The sequence below is a fragment of the Struthio camelus genome, chromosome 14 (genome assembly GCF_040807025.1).
Source record: "Struthio camelus isolate bStrCam1 chromosome 14, bStrCam1.hap1, whole genome shotgun sequence".
Lineage (NCBI taxonomy): Eukaryota > Metazoa > Chordata > Aves > Struthioniformes > Struthionidae > Struthio > Struthio camelus.
Window position 1 is genome coordinate 16,064,776 of NC_090955.1, and position 15,193 is coordinate 16,079,968.

General features: G+C 35.1%; 1 protein-coding gene across 17 annotated transcripts in view; it reads left to right on the forward strand.

Moving 5' to 3' along the window:
- Nucleotides 1-15,193, forward strand: part of ERC2 (ELKS/RAB6-interacting/CAST family member 2) — a 551,724-nt gene that overhangs the window by 240,094 nt on the left and 296,437 nt on the right. For 7 of the 17 annotated variants that reach the window (XM_068907565.1, XM_068907566.1, XM_068907563.1 and 4 more), the window contains 3 exons: nucleotides 1,611-1,640; nucleotides 2,513-2,706; nucleotides 8,849-8,860. In XM_068907565.1, the coding sequence (XP_068763666.1) occupies nucleotides 1,611-1,640; nucleotides 2,513-2,706; nucleotides 8,849-8,860 (236 nt within the window). The remainder of the gene's footprint in view (nucleotides 1-1,610; nucleotides 1,641-2,512; nucleotides 2,707-8,848; nucleotides 8,861-15,193) is intronic. The other 10 variants (XM_068907568.1, XM_068907571.1, XM_068907572.1 and 7 more) reach the window with 3 other exon arrangements.

Sequence of the window (15,193 nt, forward strand, 5' to 3'; positions counted from 1 at the left end):
GAATAATGCATGCGTGATTGTACCATGAAATTTTAAGAGACCAAATAACTCGTATTATATACCTGTGCCACACTATTACGGGGTTTTTGTAAGAAATTTGCTGTTTACATAAGGAAATGTTATTTTGTACTTATAGTACTTATTAAGTAAATATCAGAACAGATATATAATTACTGTAAGAATAAGTAGCATTTTAGATAGTAGTGTGATCCTGGTTTTTCTCTGTCTCCTACATTGCTTCCTGTTCTGGGTTTAAATTAAAGGGGAGAGGTATATGAGGAAAAAATAATTGGGCTGAAGCTGACTGTTCCAGTATGCTGAAGTGAAGGAAAGACTGGCTGGAGGCCCAGAAGATGAATGTTTTGCATATTTATGAAATGATGGAAACAAAGCTAGTAAATAAGCAAAGAGAATCATACACTGAAGGAAACAGAAGGGGAAGGTGGCAGGGAAGAATATGAAAGGGTAATAGTCTCTAGAGAGTAACTATTAAAACCTATTTTTACCATACCCTTAGGAAAGGAGGAGAAATCTGAAGAACAGTAGGGAACAGCCTGCTCTTTGTATAGGTTTCTTGCTATGTAAAAGGCAGGAGTTCTTTGTTTGTTTGTTTGGAGATGTTTGTTTGTTTATTTTTCCTAGAGTGACTTTACCAACATATGGAATTATTTTTCTCTTTCACTTGTTCATTCTTTGGGAAAGAACACTTACCCTCCGTTTTGGGGAGGTACAACACTGTCTAATTTCTTCATGGAGCTGGTGGAAAATGGAAGTGGTACTTGAAAAGTGGTAGCTTGAAAATGGTACCCAGTCTCTGACAGAATTGTCCCAGAGTCTGAATATACATTTACTTTAAAAGCTGTAAAGCTAGCTGAAAGTAAATATCTTGACATAGCTAACACCCAACATAAAATAAATCAAAGTTTATTTTTTAAGCAGGAATATATGTGATGATAAAATCCGTTGTTCACATCTGACCCAAACGGTAAAGTCAATATACTCTCAATGTTACCTTGAAACGAGCAGCCTGTGTTAGGAAACTCCTTTATCTGCATAGCTACATTATAACCTAAAATACAGAATTTGAAGAGCACGGCCAAAAAATTTACTAAGTTTCTCATGTCATTGCCTTGGTTTATTTCTTGTGAACAGAAATCTTACAGTGGGAAAAACAAAATTTCAAAGCTGCTATCTTTTTATTATCCTCATGCTTAAATGATATGTTACATGCAAAATCCCTGTTTCTCCCTCAGTAATTTCAAATTTTAATTATTTTACTTATGCTAAATCCATACTTCTTATTTATACTGAAAATATTGATCATTGCAAAGAACATGAACCTTAGAATAGTTTATATTAATTATTTCCAAAACATGCATGTTTCCATTTTGACCTGCATTTCTTTCATTGCTTGCTTGCCTTATCTGTTCCCTGAAATTAAGATAAATAAGTCCACACCTTCTCTGTCTAATAAGATAGTTGGAGAATCTTCCGTTCTAAATATCCTGAATTTCTGTAGAATTCCTGTACATTAAAAAGTTATCTGAATTTTCTATGTTTAATGTGCACTGCGTTAAACTACTTGTTTTTTCCTTGCCTGCTCTTTCAAGATGCCAATTAGGAATAATGGGAAGCAAGGGGTAGGCTAAGCATTGCAGTGCATTGTTGTGTCCATCTGTCTGTGATTATTCCAGCCAACAGTTTAAAGCACTTGATGCCCGATCATGCTCCCATTGAAGTTAATTGAGGTTTTGCTATTAGGTTTGATGGGAGTAAGATTGGGATCTGCACTGTTGTTGTTGTAGTCATTGCGTTTTTTTCTTGTCTGTGAAATTGCTACCCATCCATGCATGTGTTTCCCAGGTTTGTGCCGTTTTCACCAACGGGCTTGTTCTGCCGTTGTTTCAGGCTAATTATTAACAACAGGAAAAAAAAAAAAAAAGGATTATTGGTAAACTCTCTGCTGAAAGTATTTTTTTTAATTTATTGGTTTGTCTTTTAAAAAAAAGCACTTCATAAAACTAATTTCTTCCTTTATAATTCTTAGTATCAAACTGCATTTGAAATGCATCTGGTGATCTAGGTAACTATAAATGTATATATGCATTCATATATATGAAGAAAAAGGGGGAATATGCTTTATTAAAAAATTATCTGTATGTTTGAGAGTTTAACAATTGAAAATGAATTGAATGAATTACAAGCTGATTTTTTTTAATTACAGAAAAATTAAAAAATATGGTAACATTCATATGTAAAAAATCTTATTTAGTAATTCCTCCCCCATCAGAATGCAGCTTTACCAAGGTAACACTTGAAAATAATTTTAGGAAGACTACAAGGATATTTCCAATACTCTCAATAATATTTCTATAGAAAAATTTGTCATCTGACCAAAATACCCATAATCCTTTTTATTGAAAATTTGAACTCCGAGACTGAAGAAGTAAAGCTCTTAAAGCTATGTTCGCTATTGTTTTCCTTACTCTTTTTTAAAATATTGATTCTAAAGGCTCACGAAGCTGAAGAGGAGGCACGGATGAATCCAGAATTTGCGGACAGGATGAAACAACTTGACAAAGAGGCTTCATACTATAGAGAAGAATGTGGCAAAGCTCAGGCTGAGGTTGACAGACTTCTAGAAATACTCAAGGAAGTAGAGAACGAGAAGAATGACAAAGATAAGAAAATTGCTGAGTTAGAAAGGTAATTCTTGTATTATTTGCTTTATGTTGAGTGGCATTTTTATTTATGTGATCTTCATTGCAGAGAATAGAAGTTAAGAGTAGAATACGTTTTTCAGGAGAGTATTTGTGATGTCTCATAAAACCATCAGAAATGAAAAAATCTGGAACCTGAGAATCACATCTCCTGTCTGTTGACTTTGGAACAATTGAGGGTTTCTACTTTTTTTCTATAAAAGGAACATACACAGGAAAAGGCATGTGCAATATACAGTGTGAACAAGCCTTCTGGAAAAGCAACATTAGGGGAACAACTTTGTCTTTCTACTGATTCTGATTTAGTAACTGGTAAATCAAAATTGTCTCCACGCATGTATCTTTAGCAGGAACAGCATCACTAGTTCTCAGAGGTCCTGGAAGTTATTGGTAAGTATTTCTAAGCAGTCTCATGCTGCTAGCTCCAAGTATTTCTCAATGTTTTTGCAGTCTTTGCCTCCATCTGATGAGTATTTTCTGATGTTGACAAGGTTGTTTTTGTCTTATTTCTGAGAAGGTTGTACAGTCTCTCCTTAGTGGAGATAGCAGGGTTTGGGGTTCCATTTGTTTTACTCCTTTTGAAATTAAATAATGCTCTGAAGCTTCTCCCATATGTTATGCTGCAATTTATTTGATTGATAAGAAATTTCTGGGTATCTCATTCCTTCTTTCCCTTCTTATCTATAGCCATGAAAGGAGAAATTTAAATGAAATTAATGAAAGAAGGAATTTTGTTTTCAATTATTTTAAGAATTGGTTTTCTAGTGATTAAGTTGGAAGAGGAGCGCTTCATAGTGTCAAAAGCGAGATTTTAAGGGTCTCCTCATTGTGGTTATTGCTATAGTTCCAGTGAAGACACAGCATTGCTCTGTCCCATGAAGGAGAATTACCAGGAAAAAGGGAGAACATCTGTGGGAAATGTTGGTTGCCTTGTGGGGAGGGAAAAAGCTGGCTTTAAAAGGAAGCAACATGGAGCATCTTTCAGTGATGAGGACTTATCAGCCTTCAGAGTTATTTGTTACCAAAATATATCTTTTTCTCTGCAGACATTTATTTTAATAATAATGAACAGTGTATAGCTATCAATCTTCAGATTTATCGTATCTTGAGAACTGAGACCTCAAATTTAAATGGAAAAATCAAGATTTGTGCTGAAAATACACTTGAGTGTTTACTGCTTTGTTAGCAGTTCGTGCTCTTACCACCTCAGGAAGGGTTTAGAATACTGTGTTGTTTGAGTTTTAGTATGTAAGGCAGATGTTGAAGGAAGGCATTAGTGAATTGTGGTCACTTTGTACACTGTGAATGTGATGTCTGCATAAACTCCAAGATCCTAAAGTAGGATGCTGGAAAAAGATAACAGGGTTAGTGAGTCTGTGTGGTCATGAAAGTGCTGGCTATTCCATCAGTGAGGGTGTTGTTGGGGTAGTTACAGACTGAAGTTTGTACTACAGTGACTTCGGGTGTGAGCAACCTGGTGGAGACTCATGTATTCTTTGCAGAAACAGTAGCTGATACCCTCATTGGGCTCTAAAGCATACTGCACTGTTGTGTAACAGTAGAAGCAAGAGTAAGTATGCTAAACTTTAGTGCAAGAGGATAATTTTAACAGATTTGTTACATAGAAATCACTTGATGCATTGAATGATTTAATATTAAAATGACAATTAAGATTAAAAGATGACCATAATGAGGTAGTGAAAGACGTGATCTAAAATTTGTAGTAAATGTTAATTCAAGTTAAATGCTTTATAAAAGAAAGAGATAAAGAAACTGTATAGATCAGTGCATTTATTAGAATTAAAGTTAGAATTATCCACTAATTTCAAAGAAACAAATGGGCCAACAAATGCAGAGATCTTGCTATGACCTTGTCAGCATACAGCTTCTTCTCATCATCTGATAATGGATTATGGAATGGAATGAATTTTCTATTTTTGTGTTACTTTGTTTGCAAATTTGATGTAGGCAATGAAATTTTGGGTCCCTGCTTTCCACTCCCTGCTAACTGCTTGGAAAATCACTTTGTACTACTAAGTATACACAGACTTTTAAAACAGGATATGCTATACTCTGAATGTGATGAAGTAGTTAAGCTTTGCTATTATATGCTTTTGTAATGCTTACAATAAAATGTCTGTGGTATGGCCAGCCAAGGACAGTAATATGTAGCAGTTTTTGGCACTCATCCTGCTCTAAGATTTGTTAGCAAATTCTGTTAACTTTAATGCAGTTTCTTATTTGATGTAAGTTATGTACAACCTCCAAGATTAGTTTGAAATTCCTATGTATCAGTTTATCAGGGACAAAGTGGTTGATAGTACAGCAAGGCCAGCAATATAAAGGTATAATAGGGAAACTCTTCCTACTAATTACGTGAGGTTTCTCTAAAATTTCTTTTTTCCTCTTGCTTCCTCCTTTTCTAGAGGAAAATCCCTATAGAGGGAACTTTGATGTTGAAATTCCCCTTTCTAGAGGGTTAGGTGGAGCGTAAATTACTGTACGTTTTATGAAGTGCTACTTTTTCTGCTTGTAATTACTGATTGATTGGCTCATTACTGAAGGTAAGAGGTGGAGCCAAAGCTCAGTTTACCCACTTTGTGGGAATAAAATATTATGAAAACAACTTCAACTTTAACAGAAGCATGTTTGCAAATGTTCGTTCCTTCTTATTCTGCTGTTTTGTAATTCATATAATGTGCTCTAGGTTGCTATTTTCTCTTCTTACTTTCTGCCCTTCTTTTTTTTTTTTCCTGCTCAGAAACTACATATCTTCAGCATTTCTCCTAACTTCAGATGCAAAGGCTTATCTGGGGTTTTGTAGGAAAGTGAGTGTTCTTTTGAAACATATTTGCTGGTTAATAGCTTGCTGGGATCCATGTGCATTCCTATGCCAACATCATCTTTACATTGCAAGATAGTTGCTTTTCAGTTGTGCAACATAAATTATCAACATTTATCACCATACATTTCTGAGAGAATTATAAACTGGAGCATTGCAAGCTATGGTATCTCCACGATATTAAATATTTTCACGTATAAATTCATCAGCATAATGTATCCTTATTAAATTGATTAATCTAAGAAGTTATAATATTTGTAATAATTTTATCACTTACAAATCCAAATAAGAATTAAAACAGAAAAATAAATTACTGTTTAAACAGTTTAGTTGACCATATATTATAGAGTGTTAAATACTCAAAGGTAGAGATGTCTGCTTCAAGATAGGGGAATTATAAGTGTATGCTGTTTTGCAGATGAACGTTAGTAATACTGGTGAAAGTTTCATACGAACGGTAATTCTTTTGGTTTTAACTTGGTTTTCATGCCTCAGAAGCTGTCACACTTCTGAGTAGCATCATTTAAGATCCACGATTCATACTGATTCTCATATATACAAACATGTTGGTCTGTTTTGTAAATTATTCTGTATATAAGAAAATACTTTATATGTAATAACATATTACCATTACGTAGGAGAAACAATTCTTTTTCTGCTACTAATACTGTTTTGTAACTTTTATTGCGTCTTTCATGGTTTGTCTGTTTATAATGAGAATAGAGTAAAGTAAAATGAAACATCTCTTGGCCTAATGTACTTTCAATAAACTTAACTCAATAATTTTCTTTGGTTTTCTTGGTGAAGGAAATATGGTATATTTTTCTTGGACAACATAAATGAAGCTGGGCAAGATAGTGATCAGCTCAAATTTTAATGTGAAAGACCTAGCCAAAGTGGAGATAATTGAAGCTGAAAGAGAACTGTTAGGATGGAAGTATATTGTGCAATGCCTTTTTAATGATGTTAGAATGAAAAGTATAATTATTTATGGACTATGCTGGGGAGTTTGAATGATGAAACTGAGTAAAATTTAGTAGTACAAAATGCAGGCCTCTGAGTTTAGGACCAGCAGGAGTACCAGCTGTAAATGACAGATAATCCTTTGAAAACAGCTTGAGAAGAAAGAGTTTGGTTAATTTGCCTGTGGTAGTGTTATTATGAGCTATCTAAATAATGAAGCAGACATCTAAATAATGAGGTTTGAGTAGTCCTGAAATGTCCGAATAAATGTTTGCAATAGGAATAGGAACATATTAATGTTATAAGTGCTAGCAAGACCACATGTGGAACCTTGCTCTATACTTCTCATCAGTCGTATTCAAGAAAGTTGAATTAAAACTAGAAACAGGTGCAGAAAAGGCTGGTAGCATAATTAAAGGAATAGAGTGCTCATGTCAGAAGAGGAATCCAAAAAACATTGGTTTATTTCTCTAGCAATACAAAGGCTCAATAGGGATGCTTATTCTCTATAGATATATGAAGGGGTAAGCACTGCAGTGAAAGAGCAGTGAATTAAGTGAAAGAATAGTGTTGACCCCAAATTCAATGAGTATAAATTATCCATTAATAAATTTAACTTAAAAAGAGAAAGACACAGTGGTCTTTTATATTTAGTCATCCACAGGGACATGGAAAGAGTTTGGGAAAAAGCTAATAGTGAGACATAGAACAGGACCAGCATGAGTGAGTTACTTCCTCTACGGCTAGCTATTGACTGACCTATCTGGTAATCAATAAATATTGTAATCCTATCAGGTTGTTGCTGTTTAAAGAGTGAAATGTTGGAGCTTAATGATGGAGGGATGAGAAAGTACATAGTAGTGTGGATTATAGGAGGTTGGATCTGTTTTTTTTTCCAATGGCATGTTAGCTGCTCAGTCATTTACTTGATTTCGTGTAACTTCTCTGTAAAGCCTATAAAAATATGAACATTCCTTTAAAAATATTGTTTTAGCTCTGAGACAAAAAGTTTACTTTCAAAATGCAGTGTATAGTATAGTAAATAATTGCTGCTTGGGCTAGATGACCGTGTAGCGAACAGAGAAAAAGTCATAAAAATGGGACCCAGTTAATAGGTGGGCCTGAATTGTGGTTTCTGCATGGTGTCATTAGTTCTCTTAAGGACAGGTCATGAAAAAGCCATTCGTCCCGTTCTTTCTTAAATGAGGTGTCAGAGATTGTACTTTTTTGCACTGCAGTTAGGAGCATCCTGATTATTTGAAGCAGAAAATGTCTATTTAGGGTTTGCTGGTTTTGACTGAATGAGTGTCATGTTCAATATCATTTTTGCAGTTATTCAGTGTGCATAGTTACCTATCTTGCATCTACAATGACAAGTTTTATATGATACTCTCTTGATGCATATTTAAGCTTTTGTGATATTCAGACCACAGTTAATTTTATTCTGAATTGCTTTGTATTTGAATTCTGATGAAAATAACAAGTCCACACAGCACTAACGATTCATTGAAGAAAATGCAAAAAATCAGCATCTTGAAAAATTATGTTAATAAAGTGTTTTGTGTCTTTTTTTTAAATTTACCTTTCATAAATGAATAAATGTGCGCCATGGACACTCTAAGGATTGGTCTAGTTTGGTGTAAGGCAAGAATTTATTTTGTTGTAGTTAATTCAAAGGGCATGTTAACTTATTTGTTCCAAAATATCTATCAAGCATCCAGATATTTTCAGTGATGAAATATTAACCTTATACTGGGACTGAAAAAAAAAATTGCTATCAGCTTGAGAAGGGGCAGTATTTCCTGGGGGGAAAATCTGTGTCTTTGATCATTATTAGGTACAGTGCTTTGTGAACTTTAACCTGACAGCTCTGAACAAGCTGCCAAATTGTTTAGCTGTTTTGGCTTTCGTTAAAAGAGTTGGTGAATGTGGTCCATCAAACCCATGTTGGTTCAAAAAAAGACTTCATGGCATATGAGACATTTGTGTGGCAGCAAACACTACGAAATTGTCTCCACCTAATTTGTTTGCTCCATTTGGTATATGTGTACATTGGGATGATTATAAACATGGATAGTTTTGCAAAGTCCACAAATGACAAGGAGCCGTTTTACTTTGAAGTTTCTGTTTTGTTCGGAGCTCAGCAAGGAATTTTATTTTAATTTTTGCTCTCCCTTTTCTTTTTTTGAAAAAAGACTACTGATATAACATCTACTTGTTATATATTTAAAGAACTAATATGTGCCTCCCTTTATTCTCTTTTGCTGTCTTCCTCCCTATCTGTTTTTCTCCAAACTGCTGCTTTCATCCCTACTCCAACCAGCTTGACTTCCAGGTCAGTATTTTCTGCTCTCCTACTTAATTGCTCCTTCCTCAAGCAAGGTTTTCATTGACATTTCTTTTGTTTTTTTGCTGTCTGGATTCCATATTAATAACTTCTGTTTGCCCCCCTGCCTTTTTTTAAATGTTAGACACTATTGTGAAGTTTTTTGTCGTTCCGCTTCTACATCAGAAATTTATCTCAGTAAATGAATGCTTTGTCAAAAGTTTTTAAGAAAAGAATGCTCTTTAACAACATATTGAATTCATATGTTGTTTTGTATGGAGATTTTTTTTCTTTTTTCAGTATTATTTTTATTATCTTTGCTTAGAAATTCATCTTTCAGGAAAGCTTTCGGGTAGACACCCCAACCAAGTCATGAATTGGACAATAACAGTAATATATGAAGAGATTAATACTTACAGTCAGAGACTTAGTATCACTTTTACTGCCACTGCTTCTACTCTTATTGCAAACAGAATAGGAAAAGTTGGAGTGGTTCAGCTTCTCGTTTAGCAACTTCTGGCTGTTTGTACTGGCCGGATTCTGGACTAGTACGTAACTTCAAGGGAGAGGTATATACGTGTATATTTTCTATGCAGTGTTTGTATACCACGTGTTCTGTCAAATGTTTTTCTTTCTTCCACATTTTAGATTAGTTGTGCTGGCATTTATGCTTGTGTGTTGTTTTTGAGTAATGTGTATAAAGGATTGGGTAATGTTCTCATGGAATGAACATATGTAGATGCTAATTTTCTCTGGAAATTCCTCTGGAGTAGCCTGAGTTTCTACAGATATCAGTCTTGTGACCATAGATGAAAAAATTGTGAACCTATGAAAGCTCCTGTCCTACTGATTCTTTTCCTTTTCCAAGTCATGCGGGGTCCTAATGACTATTCCGTTTGTGTAGTACGGTGCACCCCAAAATATTGTTAACTAGATTGAACAGTGCTGCAAGAGCTACAACGAGACCTGAGATCTGGCTTATTCAGAAATTAACTGAAGGTCTACAGAGGTTTTTTTTTCATATTAAAATACAGATATATTTGGCTTTCAGGTAGAGGATTCTATGGTTTCAAGGACCTGGACAGAGAAGAGGGAATTGGGATATGCAAGTTTGATTTTGAGCAGTAGAGAAAGTTTCAAACTGGGGTTTGCTGAAACCACACAGCCTAGGAAAATTGCATTTCTGGATGTGCATCCCAGGGACCTATGTGGGAAGATTTGAATATTTTATTTATTTTACTGTTGTGAAGGAAAAGGTGAGGATGGAAAAAATGTATGTCTGATATTACAGACCGCTTTTACTCTGTATAGCTACAGTTTAAGAAGCATGGATTAACAGCTTGATGAAAAAAAGTGAAAAGGTATCATATTAGATCACTACAGTAAATGCCTGGGGTGAGAGGGCAGGTACATTGTGAAGTAAGGGTTAAAAAAAAATTAACTGTTTCAAACTTAACATTTAACAAAGCATAATGACATTTAAAACAAGAGCAATAAACAACAGGAATTAGACATTCTTTCACTGCCTATACCTGTATCAAACAGTGAATCTGAGACCAGAGCATAATTTTTGTATGCTGTTGCAGCAGCAGTCTGCAGAACGGAAGGAAGATTTTTCTTTTTTTCTCTTGTTTTACTTAGCATAGGTCCAGAAATTATTTACCTCAATAAATGATAATGGTGAAAGGTTTTGATAATATCAGAACGTGATGTGGCTAAAATGTAGCTATCCCGAAGGAAGATTTACTCCATGTCTTCAGATACCTTTTCAAGATAGCTGAGTACATTCAGATTGTACTGTGAGTTTTTCTGTAGAAATTCTTAGGCAAATGTGATGATTTTTTTCCGTGTTGCAGAATTGTTAGAGTTCATTTGGAGGAACTTTGAAAGCAATTCCCTCTAAAGTTAGGTAGATTTTCAATTACGTGACTATAATCTTATGTCATTACTTATCATGTTAATGTATTATCTTGTGGTGTATATTCAAAGTAAAAAATGATCTAGTCAGCATTTTTTTCTCTTAGAATACCTAGATGGCATTTTTTCTTACGCTTATGAATGACTATAACGTGTTTATAATGAAGTCTTAGAAAATCTGCTTAGTATTTTAGAAACTGATGACTTTATATGATTTGGATTATTACAGGCTAATCTATTTCTTCCTTGCTCCACTTCTTCCTAGTGAGAGGTGTTTAAGCTAGTTCCGTACTCTTACACTCATTCCTTATATTTTGTTTTTCTGAATTAGGTGATTCAAGCTTATACAAGTTTTGTCTCTTGTACTGTAGCAGCTTTATTTTAGGCAGGGGCAGCCCTTGGAATAGGCTTTCAGTCACTATCAACATAGAATGTGTTTACATTTTCACAGACCAGTTGGACTGGAGTAAAAAGGAGGGAGTAAATTGCCAAGAGTTTTCAGGCAGATAGTTTCAGATGTCAAAGTTTTGCATTTGCAGATATTGTTCCTAGTATCAGATTGCCATATGGCACATTTGACTAGAATTATGGCAAATCTGCAGTCTGCCTTTACGACATTTTCAGATCTGAAGTTTTCAGACCTTTAATGGTAATGCATACTTTTTGTGCAGCATTATTCTCTCTCCGTATAGAAGCAGAGCTCTCCAGTTTGGGAAAGTTTTTGTATCTTAGTCTCAAAACTGAATTCTCACCTACTTTCCAGAGAGGATTTGAATGCAGATGCCTTGGAGCTATCTGGCAAAAGATGGTTCATTATTAAAACATTGACAAGACAAGATGTTTTCTTCCTGCATTATAGCACATCACAATCACCAGTTGCTTTCCAGCTGGCAAACTCTGTTTCTCCAGTTTGAATCTTGTTGTTTTGCTGTAATGAATTGGATGAACACTGATTGGCTTTCATTTTATTGTATATTTACTACAGGCAAATTTTAAAGTACTTAAATGGATAATTATTACACGTGAGTTGTACAAATAGTGAAACAATTTATTTTTGATCTTTCTTTCTGCCACTAATTAATTAGAGGCATTTGCTTTGGAATAGACTTTGATGAAGTTAGTATCTGAATGAGCACTATGGTGTTTCTATCAAAACATATTCAACATTTATTGAAAATTGCACTAGCCAGTGAGAGCTTAAAGAAAAGTTTTATGTTATGTGGTTGTCATTATGGTTGATTTCACTGGAATTCAATGATTGGTATGCAGAAACATTTGTTCAGCAGTTGGAAGCGCAGTTTGTGTTATGTTTTATTGACCTAAAAAAACAACTGACCTTATTGAAGCAAACTGTCCACATAACCCTGCTAACTTTCATCCCTGGAGTCCTAGATAAGTTGTAGCATATGATTGGAGTTTATTGTAGGATTTCAGTGAAGTGTTAAGGTTTCACAGCTTGAATCGTCATTAAAGTCAAAACTTAATTTAAGTAACAGATCTACTAAATATTTAATTTCTGCTAATATATATATTCTTAGTTGCCATTTTATTCTTTTTTATATAGAATTTTTAGAATGGTTAGAAAAATGTATCTGTTTCATAACATGATGTGCTATTGATTCTGATGGCAAATAAGAAAATAAAATACATTATTATGTAAATATAGTTTTTTATATATGTGTGTATGTGTGTGTTTGTGTTTCTACCTACATAATAAAATAAGTTCTAAGCACAAGAAACAGTTCTGTAGCTTTTTTTGTTTAGCTTACAGCAAGTTATATACTCCCCAACTTCTTCTGCCTGTAGATAAACAGGAGATGGATGTTTTTTCCTACATGTATAATATACTGATCAGTGCTAGAAATTTTCCCACCAGCCCCTGATGTTGGCCTTCCTCATTGCTTCCATGGGAGGCAAAAGCTCAATGAGATGTGCAAGGTAAGGTTTAACAGAGTTTTAAATTTAACTTACTAGCCTGCCACAGTTTTGTCAAATGTCAGTTTGATGGTTCCAAGGGCAGATGGATATGTTGTTCAAAGATAATTTCCCTGGAGAAAATGAGATAGTGTAGTAAAGAAAACTGAGAGAATCTGTGATATACTTTACTCTTTAGAGAGTCTGGTTTGTCTGAGTGAGAAACATAGTTGTCATATTGGGTAATTGGCAGATTGTTGTCATGTCTTTCTCATAGTCTGTTGGCTATGTGTACAAAATTGCCTTTTAAACATTTTGAAAGAGGTGAAGATTTGATAAAAGTTCATTTATGTTTAGCTGGCTACATGTACGTTTTCAATTTGTGTACATTTACATTTCATTTTATTTAAGAAATAGTAAAGGAGAAAGTGTATTTCATTGGAATTGCATTTTGTTGGAAAGAAAAAAGGGTCAAATCATCATCTTTTACAAAATAAGCAGAATACATAGAGATAAACAGTGAGAAGATACCATTTATCACTGTTGTGACTGCCTGAGGTACAATGATGTCAGGATATCCTGTGTACAATAGAGCTGTGTGTGTGAAGAGACATTGTGAGATGAGCTTACCCTGAAGAAGCTGTGACTGAAGAGAGGTGGGGAAATAAATTCAAGAATTGCACTGTTGGTGCATGGTCCAATCATGTTTTTTGCTTCTATTAACGTAGGAGGAGGCTAACTGGATTGAAATGCTCTGATCTAAATTTATAATAAGGGGAAGTTAGTACGTCAAAAGAAGAAATCATACAAGGTGTACCTGATTTGTTTGGAGGTCTGAAAAGGGTTCTGCAAAAGCATGGGAAGTTTGTTTTATGTATTGAATGGAATGGATGGATTGATCCTGAGAACTGCTAGGTTGAGCCAAGAATTGCAGCAGAAGGATTTGTTTCAGAAGGAAATTGCAGAGAACATGGAGTGCACCAGAGGAGGTTTGATCCTGATTGCTGTTAGGCTGAGCTGGACATACTGTGGAGGAGTTGGATCCAGAGAACAACTGGAATCAAGAGTTGTTAAGAAAAAATTTTATCTGGAGAGCAGCTGGAAAAGACCTGATGAAACAGCGGAAGGATTGAAACTCCTTTGCCAGATATCAGACAACAAACTGTGTTCAGTTACTGGTTATGGTTATTCCTAACGATATTAATTAATAAAAAAGCTGAGCAAGCAATTGCCATATTAAATCAGACCAAATGTCCTTCTCATCTAGTGTGCTGTCGTCAGCAGTATTAAAGAAAAAAAGCCCCTCCCCCCCATTCCCCTGCCCCCAGAAAAAGCCCGTAAGAAGCAAAGAAGCAGATGCAGAACAATCCTTGTTATACAAAAGAGATGTGTGACAGATGAGTCTTCTGGTACAGATTTCACGCATGTTCATGTAAAGTGCTATCCCATAAGAACGTGCTGAGACAGACAGTAGTGCAATGTCCTGTATTGGAGTGTCAGTGGTTGCTGTGCAGATCATGTGTTGAAACAACGTGATATGAGCCATAGTTTTGAAATAAGATTTTAGTAGGTCTTTTTCATTCATGCATTATCCTCATGTGGATAATGCATTTGAAGCATCTCATTTGTAGCATCTCTCTAGGGCTTTGGAGGGAACTGTGTCAGACTAAACACTTCTTAAACAGATATTGGAAAAGTTCCCAGAGTGTGTGTTAGGTAAACCCTTCCTCCCACGTTTTGTCTTTGAGGTGAGAAATGTTGCTTCTGTGACACTTGCATTATTTCTACCATGAAAAGTCATTGATTCTCTCAAGGCAATCCTATCTTCTCGTGGATGCCTTTGCAGGCCAAGTACTTGTCATACTGAAGCAATCAGAGTATTGAGAAATCTTAAGCCAGGCTTCAAACATTTTTAAAGAGTGAAAGGAGGATTCTTTGTATTTGCTTTATTTGTTGAAGCATTAGAATCTCTTGTTGGTGTTTTTTGAGACCTGCCTATCTGAGTGGCCTGCAAGCTTGCTCCTTTGTTTGCATGTGAAATAGCCATGTAATCCATTGATATCAGAAGCTGGGAATAGAAGGAAAACATTGAATGTACTAAAATTCATTCTTCTGCGTAACAGGCAACTCTGGAAATTTCAGCATTTCTTTCATTCAGTTGGAGAGTTAAGGATGTGTGAATCAAATTATTTGGTGAATGTTAAAACATTGGCTATTTTTAGGTGACTTTTCAACCATTATTTGTTTGTGCTGGTCATCTTGATTCCAGTACTTTATATTGACAGTGAGAAAACAAGGAGGGCGCTTCTGAGTTCTGGGGAGTGGGTGGATGTGAACAGTGACATGGGGTTTGCCATAGTCTCAGCTTCAGGTGTATGATGGAGAAAAGACTGAAAGTTCTCCTTCTACAAGAAGGCAAAATTAATTTCTTATGATAATCTCCTTTGAGATGTATAGCAGAACAGAGGTCATTATTACTGAAAGATAAAGTCAGTTTGGCCAAAGTTAACC